Here is a 20,740-nt window from a genome sequence, read left to right as displayed (position 1 = left end):
GAAAGCCAAGCTCACTCAGGGGGATTAGCCCCTGCATTCAGCAGAGCTGAATGTGGAGGGCCGCATTCGTTTGGTAAATAGTGGTGGAGGGACCCGCCCTGGCTTTTTCTCCTGGTGGTTGTGCATATTTGGACAGAACGTGTTCTGCCTGCAGAGAGGGCCTGAAAAAAAAAAATCTCTTAGCAAACACGCGGGGCCTGAAAAGGGACATATGAGGCTGACTGGTGAGTCCCTTCAGGGTCGCAGTTTTCATCTTAAAGTAAAAATGATCACTTTTCGGGGCGCCTGGGTGGCTCAGTGGGTTAAAGCCTTTGCCTTTGGCTCAGGTCATGATCCCAGGGTTCTGGGATCGAGCCCCGCATCGGGCTCTCTGCTTGCATAGAGCCTGCTTCCTCCTCTCTCTCCCTACCTGCCTGCCTCTCTGCCTACTTGTGATCTCTGTCTGTCAAATAAATAAATAAAATATTTTTAAAAATGATCACTTTTCACATGTGCCATGAAAATCCAAAGGGCCACCATGTGGGCGTAAATTCACCAAGCCAGCACGGAGGAGAGCCTTGGTTCTGGGCTCTTGTAGAATCTCCAGGAAAAGGCAGGAGTGTAGCTGGTTGAAGCAGCCACTTGCTGGGGTCCTTTGTGTCTGCCCCTGTGTTTGTGCATGTGCAAATGGCCCCTTCTCTGTCTGGCTTGCTGTTTATTTTGTTTGGAAAGCCCCTGGCTGTCTGGAGTTGTGTCTATTTATCCCCCTCTGTACAGAGGCATGTAAATGAGCTTGTTAATGCAACTGAGCAATTGATTAAGCCCTTTTTTAATGTGCTCAGCGCTGTCCTAGGCACTGCAGGGAGGCGTGGAAGAAGCCCCAGTTGGGTTCTAGCTTTGACCTTGAGCAGCTCCAGGTGCCTTGCTAATAAGTAAGCCTCCTGTTCTTGTCTGTAGAGTTAGAAGGTTAGTCTGGCTGGTTTCTAGAAGGACTCTTCCTGCTCTGAGGTTCTCTGATTGAAGTCATCAGAGGCAGAAAAACATCAAGCCAGCTGAAAAATAAGACCCGTGGTGATTAAGAATGCAAACGAGTTATGTAGAAAACATGTCCTCTTGTTGTATCCAGAGCAAGTTTGCTAGCAAATAAAAATAAAGAAGGCTCAGTTAAATTTGAAGTTTAGATTTACTAAAATTGTTTTAGTATAAATATGTTCCACGTAGTGTATGTTGTATATCTGAAAAACTTCTCTGGCATCCTGCATTTTATCTAGCAACCCAGTCCAGAGAGATCACGAGAACTGTGGACTTAAAGAAGAGCCACCTTTCCAGGCTGGCTTACTCTCTGCTGTCCAGCCACACTGACCTTCTTTCTACTCCACCTCTTGTCACAGGACCTTTGCACGGGCTGGTGCCTTCGCTTAGGACAGTTTCCGTACTATCCCCTTCCTCACAAACTAACTTTATCTTTATAGATTTCAGTTCAAAAGTCACTTCCTTAGTAAAGCCTTTCCTGATATTCCAGACAGAGGCAATTTTTCTGTTTCATATTCCCTGGAGGGTGGAACCGGGCGGGGGGGAGGTTTCTACCTCCACTTGCCACAGTTTTTGTTTGTGTATTTCACAAACCTATGTTAAAGGTGGGGTTTGTGGGGGCGCCTAGGTGGCTCAGTGGTTTAAAGCCTCTGCCTTCGCCTCTGGTCGTGATTCCAGAGTCCTGGGATGGAGCCCCACGTGGGGCTCTCTGCTCTGCAGGGAGCCTGCTTCCTCCTCTCTCTCTCTGCCTGCCTCTCTGCTTATGATCTGTCTGTCCAATAAATAAATAAAATCTTAAAAAAAAAGGTGGAGTTTGTGGTAGGTATATTGGAATATTGGAATATCAAGGACATTCTGGAGAGTTGAATAGAAGAAATAGAGCCACAGAGATGAGAGTGTCCATGGTGCATTTCCAGAACAGTAAAAAGAGCAGTGGAAGAGTTAGAGACCCAGTGGTAAAAAGCAGTGTCCTTGAAACCCATCTTAAGACCATGAAGAACTCAGGTGGGCTGTCATAAGACGGTCACATGGTGGAAGTCACTCTTCGGTGGGTGTTATTAAGCCTGACAGGGAGAGCTGAGCCAAGAGCCCCCTGGGGGTGGAGGGTGCTAAGGAACATTCCATGAGAGAGCTTGATGTTAAGAATCAAGTTCCCTCTACCTCCCAGGAACGGACTGTGCTGAGCGTGGGCAGTTCACAGACTCCAGGGAAGCGCGGCCAAAGCCCAGCTCTCTCCTTTCTGTGAAAAGTGGAAACGAGGAGCGCCTGGGAGGCTCAGTTGGTTAAGCCACTGCCTTCAGCTCAGGTCAAGATCTCGGAGTCTCAGAAACGAGTCCCACATTGGGCTCCCAGCTCCGCGGGGAGTCTGCTTCTCCCTCTGACTTTCTCCTATCTCATCTTCTCTCCCTCACTCTCTCTCAAATAAATAAATGAAGTCTTAAAAAAAAAAAAAAGTAGAGATGAGATTAGCTGGGGCCTCTTGCCATTTTCCCTGAATTCTAAGAATTTTTCAAAAAATTCTTTCCCTGAAGCCACCAGAACTTTCTTCCTGCTGAAACCTCTTTCCAGTGTTTTACCATGTCTGCTCTTCTGTGTTTAGAAGACTGAGAGGGTTTTTGTGAGAGCCCCTACTTGGCTTTCAGGCCTGTGGATTTTTCTGCCGCTGCACCACACATTCATGCCGTAAGTTTTTCCGCCTTATGAACCCGCCCTCATTGTGTTTTTATCACTGTTGATTGCCTTGGACTTGTGCCAACAGCCTGGAAGATACGTGCACACATATACACATGCTATATATACAAATAAACATACATATATACGCATGCGTCCCTGCACCCAGATATATCCATTATATACACACACTGATGTAATATGCACACAGCACACAGATGCACACAGCACACACATGTGCACACACAGTCGTGTTTTACAAAGTTGTTAATAGCGGGGGGTGGGAAGGCAGGCTGCCTCCTTCCGTACCCCTCGGTACCCCTGCCTCAGGCTCTGGGTTCCCTGGGCTTCTCACACCTCTCATTTACATGGCATCTTTTCCAGAGTTCTCTGCCGTGAGTTCCTGCTCACAGCTCTCAACATCCTTAGTTCCTGACAAGAAAAACCCCAGCCACCTCATTTTTCTGGAGGATCTGTATATGTTCCATATATTAATATGTCCATATCCGCTCACAGAGAGCTGTGCTCTCCCAAGCTCTATGAAACCGGTTATGACCTCCCGCGTCTCCTGCAGCTGTCAGCCTGCTTTCCTGACAGTTGGCCAAACTGGCTTTCTGCTGACAGAACCTCCTTCCAACGTTTATTTTTTATTAAATGTAACATGTTAAGATGTAACAGTACGTGTCCCACAGCTTGAAGAGTTTTGAACAGCATGGCGTTTTTTTTCCACAACGGGGTTTGTTTTCAGTCCCTTTTTCCAGCCGTAGATTGACTGTGACATGAGGGAAAAAGGAAACCTTTCAGAAAGAGGTCGGTCACTCGGACCACGTCGGCCGATCCCATTCCCAGGAGGCTCCGTGTCCAGCAACTTGCTCCAAACAGGAAGCTACTGCCGTTCTATGTTCTGCTCTCTGGAAGCATCCAAGCTGTGTAGGCCACGCTGCTTCACAGAACTCAGACAAGTGTGTTCCTCCTTTCTGTGAGAATGGTGGTCTAGTGTGGCCTGGTTCTCCCTCTGCGGCCTCACCTCACATCATCTCTTCTCACCTCGTCCCCTCACATCGTCTCCCCTCACAGTCTACCTCAGCCACTGAGGTGTCTCTCATCCCTTGAATGGGCCATGTTCCTGCCTCTTGGGTATGGCCTTCGCTAACCTCTGCCTTGAATCCTCTTCTCTCCTCTCTGCCCCTTCACGCGGTCAACTGTCCTTCTCCATTATGGTCTCATGTTTGTTCGTGTGAATAGCCAGTGAGTGGCTGCCTTTCCTGTGAAGCTGGGACCGGACTTGGTCTTGCACTAGGTCAAAGACTTGGTCTCTTTTTCTTGTCATTTCTTCGACACTTACTGTAGTACCTGGAATAAGGTAGACGCGCAGTAAATATTTAGTGAGTAAATTCATAAAATGAATGGATGCTGATTGCCCGTGTTGGCAAAGACTCTGTCTTATCAACTCGCTGATACCTAGACCCTGGCACAGTACCTGGCATACAGTAGGTGTGTTTTGGTGAATGAATGAACATCGCTCCACATGTGGTACCCTGTGAAGTACCATCCTTTACCTCAAGGAAGTAAGTTTCTATTTAGAGACATAATTTGTACTCAGGTGAAAGAAGTAAAGCCTCAACAGGCAGTGAGAGTAAGGGTTCTGCTTCTGGGTCGAACCTGGATTGGAACCCTGCTGGCTTCACCACTTTCTAGTGGTGGGGGTTTTAGCAAGTTCCTTAACCTTTCTCAGTCTCAGGTTCCTCATCTGTCAAATGGGATAATAACAATATCTATTTTGCTGAGTTGTGAGAATAAGATGGACTAATGCCCATGCGATGTCTCACACAGGGCGTGGCTTACTGTGACTACTACCTAACTAGCCATGTTAGGTATTATTATTATTAGTTCAGGAAGCTCTTCTGCATTTTAAGTAGGGTCAAGTCATTGATCAACAGCATGACTCTAAGCAAGCGTGTTCACTTTTCTGAGCTTCAGTTTTCTGCTGTGTAAACTGAGAGGATTAACTGACAGGTTCTTTCTAGGTGGGACATTCTATTTAAAGATGACTAGATCAGTGGGACAAGTATGGCCCTTGTCAAGGGGGGGGAAGCTTCCAGGAGCAGGTGGACTGACTGAGCCACATCTGGAAGGTCAAGTAGAATTTGCTTAAGCAGAGAATAGAACATGCGGTAACCAACCAAGGGAAATGGCATGTGCCAAGCCATGTGGTGGGAGGGGCACGGGGCATTTGGGGAAAGGGTAGAGTGGGGAGGGTGGGCATTTAGGATTCATGGGAAAGGCGTGTAGGGCCATGACAGGTCCTTAAGAGGGACACCTCCCTCTTTCCTGAAGAAGGAATTTTTTGGTAATATAGCTTAAGCTGGGTAAATGAGGAGAAGGTAGGGAGCTGGAATCAGGGAAACCAGCCAGGAGACCCTGTAACCCTTTTCTGGCACAGGCTAATGAGGACCTGGACTGGGGTTTGGCAGAAGCAGTGAATGGGTAGAGAAAAATCCAGCATGAATGAATGACACAGGCTGGTGACAGAGCGATAGAGGGAGTAAAAGAGATTTCTTGAATGCTTGCTGCACTGACAGAAATGTGTCCTGTTCTGAAGAAAATTGGGCTGTGCCCTAGAAGGGTGCATCAGTGCTTGTCAACCGAGAAGGAAACCTGGGGTCTGCCAGCAGACAGTTTGACCCTCCTCCCTGGAAGCTAGTGGCTGTGGGGAGCAGGCAGGCACCAAGCTCTGTTTCTACTCCCAACACTTCTGAAGCCAAATGTGTGAGTTTCCCACACCAAGCAATTCTCCAGGTCTCTGCAGACACCAACCAGATGTCTTGTGATTTAATTCAGCTCTGCCACTAATTACCCAGAGTTAGCATAGACCTTATAGGTCAGAGGCTGTCCCGCAAGCCTGCCCCCGCTCCCCAATTCAGAAACCATTTACAAGTAGTGGGTCACCGAATTATCTTCTGCCCAAGTTGGCTCCAAGTAGAAGGTTCCCAGGACCCCCTCCTCGAGTTTGATACATTTGCTAGAATGGCTCCTGGAACTCAGGAAAAGTTTACTTCCGGTTACCAGTTCGTGATAAAAGATAGAACTCAGGAACAGCCAGCTGGAACTCCAGATGTGGAGTTTCCATGCCTTCTACGGGCAATGCCACCCTCCCAGCACCTGCGTGTGTTTGCCAATCCAGAAGCTTTCTGAACCCTGTCATTTAGAGTTTTTGTTTTTATTTTTTTGTGTGTGAAGGTCCCATGACATAGGCAAGAATGATTAAATCATTGGCTATTGGGGATCAACCCAGTTTCCAGCCTCTCCCCCTCCCCTGTAGTCATGCTTTGGTCTTTCTGATGACCAGCCCCCATTCTGAAGTTATCTAGGGCCTACCAACAAGTCAGTCATTAGCATAAACTCAGGTATGCTTGAAAGGGTCTTACTGTGAATAACAAAAGACCCCCCACACCTCATCTCCCAGGAAATCACAAGGGTTTTAGAAGCTCTTTGCCAGGAACTGAGGTCAAAAACCAAATATATTTCAGATTCTATCACAGTATTATGGTGGGGATAGAAGGAGATGTTGACAGCCAGCACACGGACCCAGGAACGGGACAGAGCTGCCCAGTGCGGCACAAATGCCACGGGACCGATAGGAGTATGGCACAGAACTGGGCAGAGTAGGAACTCAGCCTTAGAAATCCACAACAGAAGTACAGGGTACTTTCTGGAGCTGCTGGAGTGAGGCTGTCCTGGCTGTCCTGGGGAAGACCCAAAGTCCTCAGGGACCCAAGAGATGCAAGCTGGATAGTGCTAGCTAGGTAGGTAACTTGGCTTCCAGTAGGTGACTTTGGGGTGACTGGTGTCCCAACTGTTTCCCATTGGCAGGACAGCAGTGGGAAGCTCTGTCTGGACTAGGTTTGGGCTCCAGCACAGCGTGGGAGGGTGGAACACCACAGCCCTGGGTTCAATGCTGAGCTCTACCAACTACCGCCTTGGCCTTGGGAGCTGGTCACTAAGCCTGCCTGCCCCTCAGTGTCCTCATCGTCCGTAGGTGAGGATTAGCTGGGTTAATATCCATGAAGGGCCTGGTGCTCAATAAACAGCAGACATCTAAATATTATGAAAGATGGGAAGAGGTTAGGCAGCCAGATCCAAATGCAGATGCTAAGGAAAGAGAAGATCCTATTACCGCTTCGTCTTCTGCCCAGTGTGGGCTGTACCTGACCGCTCTGAAGGGAACTTCCGAGGGTTGCAGTTTCCCACTGGCTGGCTTGCAGCCCTAGAACTGTGACCTTTTATTCAGCTGACCACGCATAATTTTGGATGGCAGCTTTGGCAGTTCCTCCTGAGGGGGTCAGGTAGTGAGTGGTGTGGCTATGGCCAGGTCTCCTTTCTCCATCCTGGTTCAACAGCTTCTGGTAGAGCAGCGGTTCTCAAAGTGCAGTTCCTGGGCCAGCAGTGGTGACGTTGCCTGGGAACCTGTCAGAAATGCAGATTCTGGGGCCTCCAGCCGAGACCGAATAAATCAGAAACTGCAGGCAGGCAGTCGGTCCATCCGTCCGTGCTTTGGCAAGACCTCCAGGCAACTCTGAACACACTAGCGTCAGAGAACCAGTGCCTTGGAGCGTTGCAGACCTGAACTACGTTCAAGGGCGAGCGATCACGCTAAGAGGAATTTACCTCCTGCGGAACATGGAGCCAGTAATTTTTCAGCATTTTCAAAAGACGTTTCTGTTCATTGTAAATAATCTAGATTGCCAAGTCTGCTAAAGCGGTCAGTGAAATAAGATTGAGTGGGGCACTGCATGTGAACTTCTGAAGTTTTTATTACACAGAAGTCCCGAGTGTGGGATTGAAGGTTAGGGACGTTAGCAGTTGATGAGCTGCATGTTTTTGCATTGGAGTTTTATTAACAGAATGCGTCCCAAACAATTTCCTTTTTTAGAACAGGAAAAGCTAGGAATTAGACAGTCTCGTCCCTCTTCTCTTCTGATTTTTTTTCAGAACAGTTTTCTAATTCCAGAGAAAAGTCTAGGCTCTTAGAGTCATGCTCCTCATCTTATTTTCCATAACTTTGTCCTGGAAAATGCAGTCTGGGAGGAGGGCAGTTTAAAGAGTAATCATCCGTGTCTAGTCCAGAATGTGGAGTCCAAGGGCAGGCAGATCCTTTGTTATCAACAGGAGGAGTACTGCCTCGATGATGCAGGTGGAGGTCAAGTCTGGCTTGGCCGTCGCCCCCGATGGCCAAGTGCTGCAGACTCTGCCCTCCTGGCTCCAGTTTTGAGCCAGCCCCTTTTCCTTTATGTCAACCCTGCCCACACACGTAAGGCATCGCACCACGTGTTTCTAATTCATTTACACTTCACTCATCAGCATGTGTTGGGTAAGCACCCTGCCACATCCAAGTTTTACGAGCTGCGTTTACGAAGCTGCTTTTCTTGAACAGGGATATCATATATTCCACCAAAAAAAAGGGGGGGGGGGGACTTGAGCCTGGGAAATGAAGGTTTCGGTGCTAAACTTGGAGTGAACTTGTGAAGTTTGAATGGAGCCGAAACTCAGCACAGATGTTGCCCATTCTCCAAGAATAGCCTTGTATATTTCTGCATAGGCTCTCTCCGCTTTGCTTACCTGACATTTTCTCCCTGCTTACATGAGGATGGGAGAAATGTGCAGTTATGGGAAAGGTGTGAGCTGTGTTCCCTGCCACTCTTGCTTCCTAGCTCATGCAAACCTAGGAAGCAGCAAAGCTAGCTGAGGTCTGGAGTCTCCGCTCCTGCAACGTTTTGCTTTCCTAGAGAGCAGCATTTTGTTTTGCTGTCCTGCTTCCGCAGAGCTCTGAGAAAGACAGCGGTGAATTTTTAACCCTTTCATGTTAATTTTGAACAGAGATGGGAGGGAGACTACCACTGACACAAACTGTGCTGAAGGATTCGGTTTCTGGGAACGTGAATTGTTGAACCTGAGTTTTTGCCATTCCTTTTTTTTTTTTTTTTAAGATTTCATTTATTTGACAGAGAGATCACAAGCAGGCAGAGAGTGGTGGGGGAGCAGGCTCCCCACCGAGCAGAGAGCCCGATGTGGGGCTCCATCCCAGGACCCCGAGATCATGACCCGAGTTGAAGGCAGAGGCTTAACTCACTGAGCCACCCAGGTGCCCCAAAATTAGCTTTTATCATTTAATCCAATTAATGTGGGCATCTGTTTTACAGAAACAGTTCCACAAACTTTGCCCCGCTGCCACTATTTCTTACCCCCCAACTATTTTAGCTGTTCTTCTTCTGTACCTTCATATCTATAAATGCTGCTTATGTTGTTACTTCTGGATTTTTCAGTTTCAGGTGTGTTCTGTTGAAGATGAGGTTGGAGCCCACTTTCATCATTATCAACACGTGCACACTTCCCATCCCCACAGTCTCTCAATGTAATTATGTTTTCGTTTTGGTTAGATCAGGAACCACTGCTCACAGCATGTCTGGGTGGGGGCTCTTCGTAGCTGAGCCGTATGGTGGACTAGCTTAGTGCAGGTCTCCAGGATGCTGAGCCTGAGGCAGTGATTTGTATCCCCTGTTTACCGGCGAGTCATCCTGGGACAATGCCTGTGGGGACCTGAGATGCAGAGTAGGACAGCTCTGAGCTGGGCTAGCTTGCAGAGTTCCCCCAAATTGAGACCCACTCAATCTTTGTGCAACTACATGGACCAGTCACTGGGCTCTCCATCAGGAGGAGGCTTAACCTTGTGTAAAGGAGCTCCCTTAGGCTGAGGGCAAGTTCCCAAAAGACACAGCTTTGAGCTACCAGCTGGCAGCACTCCCAGCTCCAGGGGGGACTTCTGGATCGGGTGGTGCTGATACCGGATAATCTGGGCTTCAGGCTGTAGCATCCATTCGAGGTGCTGTGATGACTTTTCTCTTCCCACAATCCTTATTTTCTTTGTTGTTAATAAATACCTTTTTCCTTTTAGTTTGTCTGCTTTTCTGTGTACTTCACACCAACGCAACCCCTTCTAAATTGTGTAACTCTTCTATCATTACTTGATATCTCAATATTGTAAAATACCAGTATCTTAAAATTGATAATACATTTTATCCATTTCATCTTCTCCTTGACCACCCCCCTCTTTTTTTTTAAGTAGTATGGAGCCTAACACAGGGCCTAAATAACCAGTCCTGAGATCAAGACCCAAGCTGAGATCAAGAGTCAGACACTTAACTGACCCCTCCTTGACCCTTCTGACCTGCTCCAATCCTAGCCTAGTGCAAATATGTCTTGTCAGGATCCCCTTCCACTCTAGTCCTGTGCATTCCCTCTTGCTTCTCTCTTGGGTTTGATCTTCAATTTCCTGGATCCGACAACTTATACTTTTTTATTAGTCTGGTCTTTCATTATGGTAGAATATATTCTCTGGGAAGTGTGCATGAGAGGGAAATTGTGCAAGAATTGGATTTCTGAAAATGCCTTTATTTTTTCTCAGAGGTTGGTAACTTGACTAGATATAGAATTCTAGTTCTTGATAGAAAACTCTAGAAATGACTTTCATTCAAAAGTCACAAGCTATCGCTCAATTATCTTCTCACTTTCAAAGTTGTTGAGAAATCCAATATCATTTTATTTGTTTGTTTCATCTTTGGTAGCCTCTGTTTTCTTTGTCCCAAGTGTCTTAAAATTTCACAGCCAGTTGCCTTGGTGTTATTCATTATCCTGCCTTCATTGGGAGACACTTCTTATGCTCCTACAGATCTTGTGGAGTATGCCAAGAATGCAAGGCCTTGCCCACCCCAAAACCAGGTCATTTCTCAAGATCCTGTTTGCAGTGAACCACCTTGAAGGATGAGATACATCTCCACCCAGGACAAAGAATAGGGCTTCTTATTGCTTCTCCCTAAATGCAGGTCCTTCAAGCAAAGCATCCCTCAGCAGTGTATGCAATATCCATCTGGGCCCTTGGGCACTGCCTCTGTGAGACTTGGGGACAAGGGGAATTGATAAAATATGCTGATGCTCATGCTGCTGGCTCTTCCAAGAGCAATAAAGTCCTTTATCTCTTACTCAGGAGTCTCACATCCTCCATTTGTAACCATGAAACAGTCAGGGTAATGTACTAATTATAAGTAAGGTAAACTCAAATCTTACCGCTAACACCATTGCCCTGAGCATTTGGTGGACTCCTTCAATCTGGAAAAAGAAGTTTTCCTGAATGATTTATTTGATGATTTCTTGGAGATCTAGGAAGCTACATGCTTCTTTTTTATTTTTTATAACAGTTTTATTGAGATAAAATTCATATACCATAAAACTCACCAGTTTAAATACTGCAGTTTAATGTTTAATAGTGTATTCAGAAGATTGTCCAACTATTACCACTAAATTATTTCAGTATGGACCCCAAGAAGAAAGTCCATACCCATTAACATTTACTTTACATTCTCTCCTCTGGGAGCTGCTAATCTACTTTCTACCTTTATAGATTTGCCTGTTCTGAACATTTCAGATAATTGTAATTAGACAATAGGCAACTTTTTGTGACTGGCTTTTTACAATTAGGACAACATTTTCAATACTCATCCATGTCATAATACGTATCAATACTTCTTTCTGTTGAGTAATATTCCATGTATGATATACCACATTTTGAAAAAGATTTTATTTATTTATTCATGAGAGAGAGAGAGAGGCAGAGGGAGAAGCGAGCCCAATGCGGGACTTGATCCCAGAACCCTGAGATCATGACCTGAGCTGAAGGCAGATGCTTAATAACTGAGCCACCCAGGTGCCCTGATAAACCACATTTTGTTTTTTCATTCATCAGTTGAGGGAGATTTAGATTGTTTTCACTTCCTAGCTATTGTGAATAATGCTGTTATGAATATTCATGGACAAGATTTTTCAAGTATGTGTTCATTTCTCATAGGTATATACCTGGAAGTATAATTGCTGGGTCATGTGGTAACACTGTGCTTAACATCCTGAGCAACAGCCAAATGTATCCCAAAGAAACTCTTCCTTTGACAGTCCTTTCAGCATTGTACAAAGGTCCTGACTTCTCTGCATCTCCTCTTACTGTCTTTTTAATTTAGGCTGTCCCAATATATATGAAGTGCTCTCTCATCATGATTTTGACTATATTTCCTTAATAACAAATGATATTGAGCATTTTTTCATGTACTTATTAGCCATTTATGTCTCTCCCTTGGAGAGATGTCTGTTCAAATTCTTTGCCCATTTTTTTTTTTCATTACTAGGTTACGAAAGTTCTTTATAGATTCTAGGTACAAGTGCCTTATCTGATATATGATTTGCAAAAATTTTGTTCCATTCCTTGGGTTTTCATTTTATTTTCTCAGTGAAGTTCTATGATGAAGCCCAATTTATCTATTTTTTGTCTTTTTTTACTTGTGCTTTTGATAATCATATTATCTAAGAAACCATTGATGAATCCACTATCATAAAGACTTATGCCTATGTTTCTTCTAAGACTTTTTTAGTTTTAGCTCTTATGTTTTGGTTGATGTTCCCTCTTGAGTTAATTTTTATGTATGGTGTGGGGTAGGGGTCCAGCTTTATTCTTTTGCATGTAGATATGCAAAGTTGTCCCAAAACTATTTATTGCAAAGACTGTTCACCCATTGAATTGTCTTGGAACTCTTGTCAAAAGTCAATTGCCATATATATAAAGGTTCATTCCTATAGTCTCAATTCTGTTTGGTCACTCTATATGCCAGGCCTTATGCTAGCAAACTGTCTTCATTGCTGTACTTTTGCAGTAAGTTTCAAAATCAGGAAATATGAGTCCTCCAACTTTTTCTAAAGTTATTTTAGCTATTGGTTTCCTTTTTTTTTTTTTTTAATTTAAAGATTATTTATTTATTTGACCGAGAGAATGAGAGAACACAAGCAGGGGAAATGGTAGGCAGAGGGAAAGGCTGAGCAAGGAGCCTGATGGGGAGTTCGATTCCAGGACCCTGGGATCATGACCTGCACTGAAGGCAGCTGCTTAACTGACTGAGCCATCCAGGCACCCCTGGCTATTGGTTTCTTGCATTTCCGTATCAGTTTTAGGAACAGCTTGTTAATTTCTGCAAAAAAGACAACTGGTATATTGATTGGTATTGTGTTGAATCTGTAGATCAGTTTGGGGAGGATTGCCATCTTAATAATACTAAGTCTTTTGATTCATGAACATGGGATGGCCTTCCATTTATTTAGGTCTTTCTTAATTTCTTTCAAAAGTATTTTGTAGTTTTCAACATATAAATCTTAAACTTCTTGTGTTAAATTTATTTCTAAATATTTCATTCTTTTTGATGTTATTGTAAATGGAATTATCATCTTATTTCATATTCATATTGTTTATTGATAGTGTGTAGAAATACAGTTGACTTTTGCATATTGATCTTATATCCTGTAACCTCAATGAACTTTTTATTAGTTCAAATAGTTTTTTGGTGCATTTGAAAATTTTTCTATATATACAATCAGGTCATCTGTGAATACAGATTGTTTTACTTATTCCTTTTCAATCTGGATGCTTTTTCTTTTTTCTTTTTCTTTTTTTTCCCCCCTAATTTCCCTGGTTAGAAGTCCTTTTCTTTTCTGTAAAATCAGTAGTAATGTTCCCTCTTCATTTCTGATTTTAATGTTATATGTCTTCTCTCTTTCATTCTTGGTCAGTCTATCCAAAAGTTTGTCTGTTTTGTTTATCTTTTCAAAAAAAACAACTCTGGGTTTCATTGATTTTCTCTATTGTCTCTCCATTCTTTATATAATTAGATTAGGTTATTGATTTGAGATCTTCTTTTTTAACATAGATGGTTACAGCTATAATTTTTCCTCTAAGCACTGCTACAGCTGCATCCCATGTTTTGATGTGTTGTATTTTTATTTTTATTTACTTCAAAGTTTTTTCTTATTTTCCTTTTGTGTTTTTTGCTTGATCAGTTATTTAGAAGTATGTTAATTTCCACATATTTTTGAAGTCCCCAAATTTCTTTCTGCTTTCAAATCCTGATTTCATTCCATTGTGGTGAGTGAACATACTCTGTGTGATTTCAGTCCTTGTAAATGTATTAAGGTTGTTTTGTGACCTCACATTTGGTCCCTGCTGGAGAATGTTTCATGTATACTTGAGAGGAATGAGTATTTTGCTGTTGTTGGGTGGAAAGTTCTATAGATAGCTATTAGGTCTAGTTGGTGTACAATGCTGTTCAGGTCTTCTGAGTCCTTGCTGATCTTCTGTCTAGTTGTTTTGTTCATTATCGAAAGTGTGGCATCAATATTTCAAACTATTATGATTGTTGAATTGCCTATTTCTTTTTTTAGTTCTTTCAGTTTTGGCTTCATGTGTTTGGGGGGGCTCTGTTGTTGTCTTCCTAATGGATTGATTCTTTTGTCATCATAAAATGCTATTATTTGTCTCTAGTAACAACTTTTATCTTAAAGTCTATTTGGCATGATATTAGTATAGCCATTCCAGCTATCTTTTGACAGTATTCTCATTGCTTTTATGAAGGAGTTGATTTTCAAAGGCTTTGAGCTAACCATTCTGGAAAGTGGAATCTCTGACTACTTCTTAACCACCCCTACAGTTGATTTTTCTGTTTTCAGGCCTGCTTTCTGCCATACTTACAAAGTTGTCTCTTGGAGATGCAACGTACTAGGCGGTTTTGCGGCTTCCCCTCCTGCTTATGCTCAGTTTCTTGGGTCTGCTTTGGTATTTCCAGAGGTCCTTTTGCTTCCTACCTTCCAAGATTTTGTAACTGTAAACTCCTTCTCTGGTTTTTTTTTTTTTTTTTTTTTTTTGTCTTTTATCACTTAAAAAATGTCTTTACTCTTGGGGCGCCTGGGTGGCTCTGTTGGTTAAACGTCTGCCTTCAGCTCAGATCATGATCTCAGGGTCCTGGGATTGAGCCCCTCATGGCTCAGCGCTGCCCCTGGCTCAGTGGGGAGTCTGCTTCTCCCTCTCCCTTTGCCCCTCCCCCACTCGTTTCTCTCTCTTTCTCAAATAAACAAATAAAATCATTTTTAAACAAATGTTTTTAGGGGTGTCTGGATGGCTCAGTTATTGAGTGTCTGCCTTCGGCCCAGATCATGATCCCAGGATCCTGGGATCAAGCCCCAAATTGGGCTCCCTGCTCAAAAGGAAGCCTGCTTCTCCCTCTCCCCCTCCCCCTGCATGTGTTCCCTCTCTTGCTATGTCTCTCTCTTTCTGTCAAATAAATAAATAAAATCTTTAAAAAATAATGAAATAAAAAAAATAAAAAAATGTTTTTATATCAGTGGGTTTTCTGAGGGAACACAGTTCAGTGAGTAATTTAAATATGTAACCTGTATTTGAGGGTAGCTTTTGCTGTTAGCTGCTTTATTCTAAGTCACTTGAATTTTCTTGTGTAATCAGCATTTTTTTTTTTTAAATAGTAAGAGGGCATTTTTACCATCAAGAATCCAGATACCTGTCAATATTCTAAATGTAGCTACAGATGGTGCTTATATTACCTTAGAAATTTAGGTGTAGAATTTGAACATCTTGGATTCAAAATAAGAATAGTCAGCAACTTCCAGGCCTTCTCACTGCTTGATTTTCCTTCGAGCGGTGGCTCCCAAACTTGACTGCCCCAGAAGGGCCCTGAAGGCTTGTTTAAATAGCTTGCCACAGGTTCTGCTGAAAGAGTTGGAGGTGAGGCCCCAGAAATTGCATTTTCAACAAGTTCCCAGGTGGTGCTATGCTTCCGGTCCTGGGACATGCTGCATGTCACCCGCTCAGTGTGTGGAATAGAAAGGTGTTCCCTTTGGGGGTGGGGAGGACATTTGGGAAGCAGATGAGAACAGAAAGGGAGAGCAATAAGAGAATCTGGGAGAGAAGGAGGTGCCCACATTGCTTGCGGCCCATTGCTCCCCACTCTTGGACACTCTTCCAATTTTCCTCCTCTGTCTGCACTGAAAAAACCATGGCAAAATCTGCTTAGAGAAGAAGCTCTTGGTCTGAGAATTTTAGTTGTATTCATGGGGGAAAAAAGGAACGAAGTTATTATCTATGGAAAACCTTAATCTGAGGCCCTGCAAATATATTTTTCTGTGGAATTTTTAAAGTGGCTGGGGAGTGTATGCAGGGCCAAGAGAAGTCGGTCCTTATGCGCTTTCATGAGAGGCACCAGGTTGAGTATTGCTAAGGGATCAGGATTCTAGGCAGTTGTGTTAGGCAGTCCCTTGTCCGGAGGCTTTATTTCTTTGCTAGAGCCCCCTTTTTCCTTCTTGCGAGTCTGAGAAGGCAGGGATGCTGTCTAAGCCACATAGGCAGAGGCTCAGACCTAGTGGCTGGTTTGGACCACAGGTAGGAGGAGCCCAACCTCAAGGCCAGACTCAAGGCTGTTTTCGGGCAGCTGGTCAGAGACTCGGCCATCATCGTCTCACACTCAGACATGTTTTTTTGTTTTGTTTTGTTTTGTTTTGTTTTTTGTTCTCGGAAAGTTCTTCTGCTATACGGTCGCAAATACTGAGAAATAAAATTGTGGCTGCGAAAGATAGTATCCCAAAGGCTATAGGTAGTTGGGAGGAAGCCAAGAGAAGTGAGAACTCCAAACCCTTACCCCGTGTGAGGCTGCCTTTCAGACACTTTTATTACTTAAAAGACAATGCCCTTGGATCAGTCCTGCTGTCACCTCAGAAAGTGAGAGCTGGGAAAGAAGAAGCCGGGTCAGGGTAGATAGATGACCTGAGAAAGCAAGCTTTGGAAACTAGTTTACCCCTTCCTTGTCACCTCCTTTCTTAGGCCTGCTGCAATGTTGTGTTTTTAATCTACGTAAAAATGGCTTGGTTTTAGGTAACTCCTAAAGGTGCTTCCGTCCTTGGTATTCTTTGATTTTGTCAGGATCACCTTTTTTTATCTTTTGGGCTGCCAGAGTATGAAACCCTGTCTCCTGACTTCTAAGATAGACTTCGGAGTACATAGAAGATTCAGTGTTCCCTAAACCCTGTGATCCCAGAGGCTCCATGTTATTTCCTGTTAGCGGTTTTCAGTGGCTTTGGAGTGAAGTTCATTGCTATGACAGGCAGCCACTCTGGGGAAAATATGATGTATTGTGTTGTGTAGGAAAAAGTCAGTGTTATCCAATCCAGTAATCAGATTTTCAGACAAAGGCATGACCCTGGAACATGCTGTCTAATGGCTGAACATAGCATTCATCTTGTCTCCAAAAACAGTTAAAAAAAAAAAATCAGTGTGTACTTGGCTTGGGGTCTGTTTTGGAAATATATCTTGCCTGATAAATTTTCTCATTCTTATTTTGGGGCAGCTAAATTGCTCTGAATGTACTGGTTGTAGCAGTAATTAATTTAGCATTTATTAAGTACTGACTGTGTGCCAGGCTTTGTGTGAAAGACTCTGTAGGGGAATATATCTGGTCAGGGGAGAGGAGAGAAAGGCAAAAGAAAAAAAAAATGGCTGGGGCGCCTGGGTGGCTCGGTCAGCAAGGCGACTGCCTTTGGCTCAGGTCATGATCCCAGGGTCCTGGGATCCAGCCCTGCTTCAGGCTTCTTACTCAGCGGGGAGTCTTCCACCTGAGGTGATGGGGAGACCACTTAAGTATCTAATAATGGAAGAATTATTACAGGAAACTCTGTGTAACAGAGTATAAAAGTGTTAGAACAGCATAGATGTTCAATTAAAAATTAAATTTAAAAAAAAATTGTGTGCACACTGTGATCTCTGGGAAGTGAGATATAATTACGACTGTGTTAAAGCATGGGAGGATTTCTAAAAGTAGAGTCCATTATTTGCATTGTGAGATTCCTTAAGAATCCCTTTGAATCTCTATAGGCCAGTAGATCAAGACCCAGTCCCTTCCCTCAATCATCAAATGTGGGGAGATGTCGTAACTCCAGCACAGTTTAAAATAGTGTGTGATTATGGGGCGCCTGTGTGGCTCAGTCAGTGAAGCCTCTGCCTTCGGCTCAAGTCATGATCCCAGAGACCAGGGGTCAAGTCCCAGGCCAGGCTCCCTACTCAGCAGGGAGCCTGCTTCTCCTCCTCCCTCTGCCTCTCCCCTCCTCCTGCTCTCTCTCTCAAATAAATAAACAAAATATTAAAAAAAGAAAAGTGCGTGATTATGAAACGCCCAGAATAGGCAAATCGAGAGAAAGAAAATAGACTGGTGGTTGCCAAAGTCGGGGGTGGGGAGGGAGGGGCGCAGTGACTGCAAACAGGTCCAGGGGTTCTTTTTTGGGTGACAGAAATGTTCTGGAATTAGTTAGTGGTGGTGGTTGCACAACATTGGGAATATACTAAAAACCACTGAATTGTACACTTTGGTTAAAATGGTTACTTTTATGTTATGTGAATTTTATCTCAAGAAGGAATACTGGAAGCAAAAAGGTACTTTTCTTTCTTTTTTTTTTTTTTTTCTTTTTTTTTTGGTAGTAAAGGGCAACCGGAAGTGTGAGTTGAACTGCCAGGCAATGGGCTACCGCTTCTACGTCCGCCAAGCTGAGAAGGTCATTGATGGTACCCCCTGTGACCAGAATGGCACGGCCATCTGCGTGTCTGGGCAGTGCAAGGTAAGTGCCCAGGACTGGATGTCTGTAGCTTGTTCTCCCGGTGCTCAATCTGGAACTGCCAACTCCATCGCGTGTCGCCAGGCCGTGGCCTGTTCCCACCCCACAGCCCGCGGTGCACCGAACCACGAGCTCTGGGACAAGTGGGCTCACCTAGGGCGGCTCTGTCATCTCTGTGATTTTGATCTCAGGATGTCTTCCAAGGTTCAGTCTGGCATTTCAAGTATTAAATGATTTATGTTTCCATCACGTGCATCAAAGGGGACTCCGCCGTCCTTCCTTACCTCTGGAGTGGAGATTATGAAGGAGGCAGGGCTGGATCTGTGAAGAAACTGCTGGCATCACGAGGGCCAAGGTGGCATTTTCAGGGCAATGTGTATTTAATCTTGCCTCACACCTGATGGGGCAGGCTTCCAAATGAAAGGGGTTTAGTGCCTTTTAGAGCAGATTTGTACCTTAAACAGGCAGAGTTTTTCCGGCCTCTTCGGACTTACGAAGTCTGTTCCAGGAACTCCCTGTCCCCCACTCTGCAAACACTTGGGGTTTAAGAGCATCCTTGGGGGTGCTTACCTGTGCCAAAAAGAACCGTGTGGTTAGCAATAGGCACCTTCAACGAGATGGCATGGATTCCATGACCACATTAATTGGGCCTGGACTGCCACCCTTCTTGCACCTGTAAATGTATGAGTGGAGTTAAGACCCCAGTAGGTACATGACTCTTTGGGGCCCAGACTAAAACCCCATCTTAATTAACACCCTGTAGCTGGTAGGCTTGATTTTCACAAAGGATGAACTCTTCGGTTATCACATCTGAAATTTCCTGTTATCCCTCCTATCCATCTTCTTGTTTAGTTGAAGAGCTACTGACGTGTGGTTTTATCAGCACAGTCTTCCCCTACCAGACTTTTTTTTTTAATGAGGAGGTTTCAAATAAGGTGCAAAATGACTTATTTGAGCAGAACAGATGTTTGCAGATTTTCAATGTAAGTGAAGAAAGGAGCCCCTGTCATTGGCTATCTGGTGGGTGGGAGGGGTCTTTGGAAGAGCAAAACCCCAGCAGAGGTGGGGGATGGCATGGAAGAGCCAGGGGAGCCTGATGGGAAGTACAGTAGGGGCTCAGACCTGTCCGGCCCCATTTTCCACCCCATCAGGAGAATCATGGGGTTCCAGATGTCCTCTCCATGCCTCGCTGACCTCAGATCATACCTAAGAGGGTTCTGTTAGAGGTTTTGATCTCCAGCTGATGTGGTCTCTGTTTCTAAATGTGACTGAGCCTGAAATGGTGGGCCTTATAGCAACCTAGCTTTTTGTTCCAGGCCCTGAATCAGAGCTATTTCATTTCCTGAATACAGGTGCACAGCGCCAGGAAGGGATGGGGTGTAATGGTTAAAAACATGCCCTCAGAAGTCAGACCGCCTGGATTCAAATTTTGCCTCTTCCACTGTGTGACTGACTGTGGGATCTCATGCAGGTTACAAAATTGCTCTGTGCCTCTAACACAGGAGAAGGGCAGTGTCTACCTCCTGGTCTGTCATTTAGTAAGCATACTGGCATTTCTTAGTATGAATACATTGTTTATGTCCACATATGTCCTGTCCTCTTTGAATTTCCTATGCAAAAGCATCCTCTTTGTTCATTTGTTTGTTGTTAGATTACAGGTTGGTGAACTCACATTGTCTTTCGTGAGAACACTGTAGGGTGAAATGCCGGGGGATTGCAGATGCTAATCTGCTGGGTCTGGGGAAGGTCCTGAGAGTCTGCTTCCCAGTGAGCTCCCAAGTTATGCTGATGCCACAGGTCCTCAAGTAGCAAAGTTCTAAAGGACACTTTGATGAAAATACAGTTAACCAAGACTCAGAAATGTACATGTAGAGTGGTGTCATGACTTGGAAGGAAGGTGAAACCTGGGCTCTTTCCACTGAAGGAGTGTGTTTTCCTAGTGTTGTATTAAGTGTCTGTGACCTGATGATACAAAAGAAAAACAAAGACTTATATGCACGTGGCTACAGATTCTTACTGACTGTCGAAAACCATTCAGACTATAGGGTGGCACAGTTTGCAGATGGTAATTGCTAAAAGATTGGGACAAACATTGCCCAGGATGTGAGTAGATTAACAGGAATTTGATGTTACAAGGGCCGCTTTGATATTACCATGTACTTGTTCTCTGTGCACTTTCCTGAAATTTCCCTCCCTGAAGTTGTTGGAATCACTGACGATCCTGTCCTCTTTCGAACTTGAGTTTAGAATCATCACAAGTACATTTGCTTCCCAGGCCCGAGTTACTTTGCGACTTTCAAAGGGTACAGTGTCCTTTTCTGAATATTTGATTGGAAGCCCAGAATTCGAATTGATGTTGCTACCTTGCTGACTGGTGGCTGAGCGAGCTGTCACTCGTGGACATCTGAAATGGCTCCAGGAAGCCTCTCCTGGCCACGTACAGTTGAAATGCAAACCCAGGTCTACAACAAGTTAGCAAAAGCGACGAGCATCCAATAAGAATTCGAGCTAAACCTGCAAGAGA

At 44.3% G+C, this 20,740-nt stretch overlaps 1 protein-coding gene across 1 annotated transcript in view; it reads left to right on the top strand.

Moving 5' to 3' along the window:
* The window catches only part of THSD4 (thrombospondin type 1 domain containing 4), a 551,822-nt gene that overhangs the window by 230,547 nt on the left and 300,535 nt on the right, over window positions 1-20,740 (top strand). Inside the window, exon 7 of the mRNA XM_032864919.1 lies at window positions 18,083-18,219. Within this exon, the coding sequence (XP_032720810.1) occupies window positions 18,083-18,219 (137 nt within the window). The remainder of the gene's footprint in view (window positions 1-18,082; window positions 18,220-20,740) is intronic.

This window comes from Lontra canadensis, unplaced genomic scaffold (genome assembly GCF_010015895.1).
Source record: "Lontra canadensis isolate GAN:19392208 unplaced genomic scaffold, GSC_riverotter_1.0 scaffold28, whole genome shotgun sequence".
NCBI lineage: Eukaryota > Metazoa > Chordata > Mammalia > Carnivora > Mustelidae > Lontra > Lontra canadensis.
Note: the sequence above shows the minus strand (reverse complement) of the source record. Positions and strands in the feature narration are given on the sequence as shown.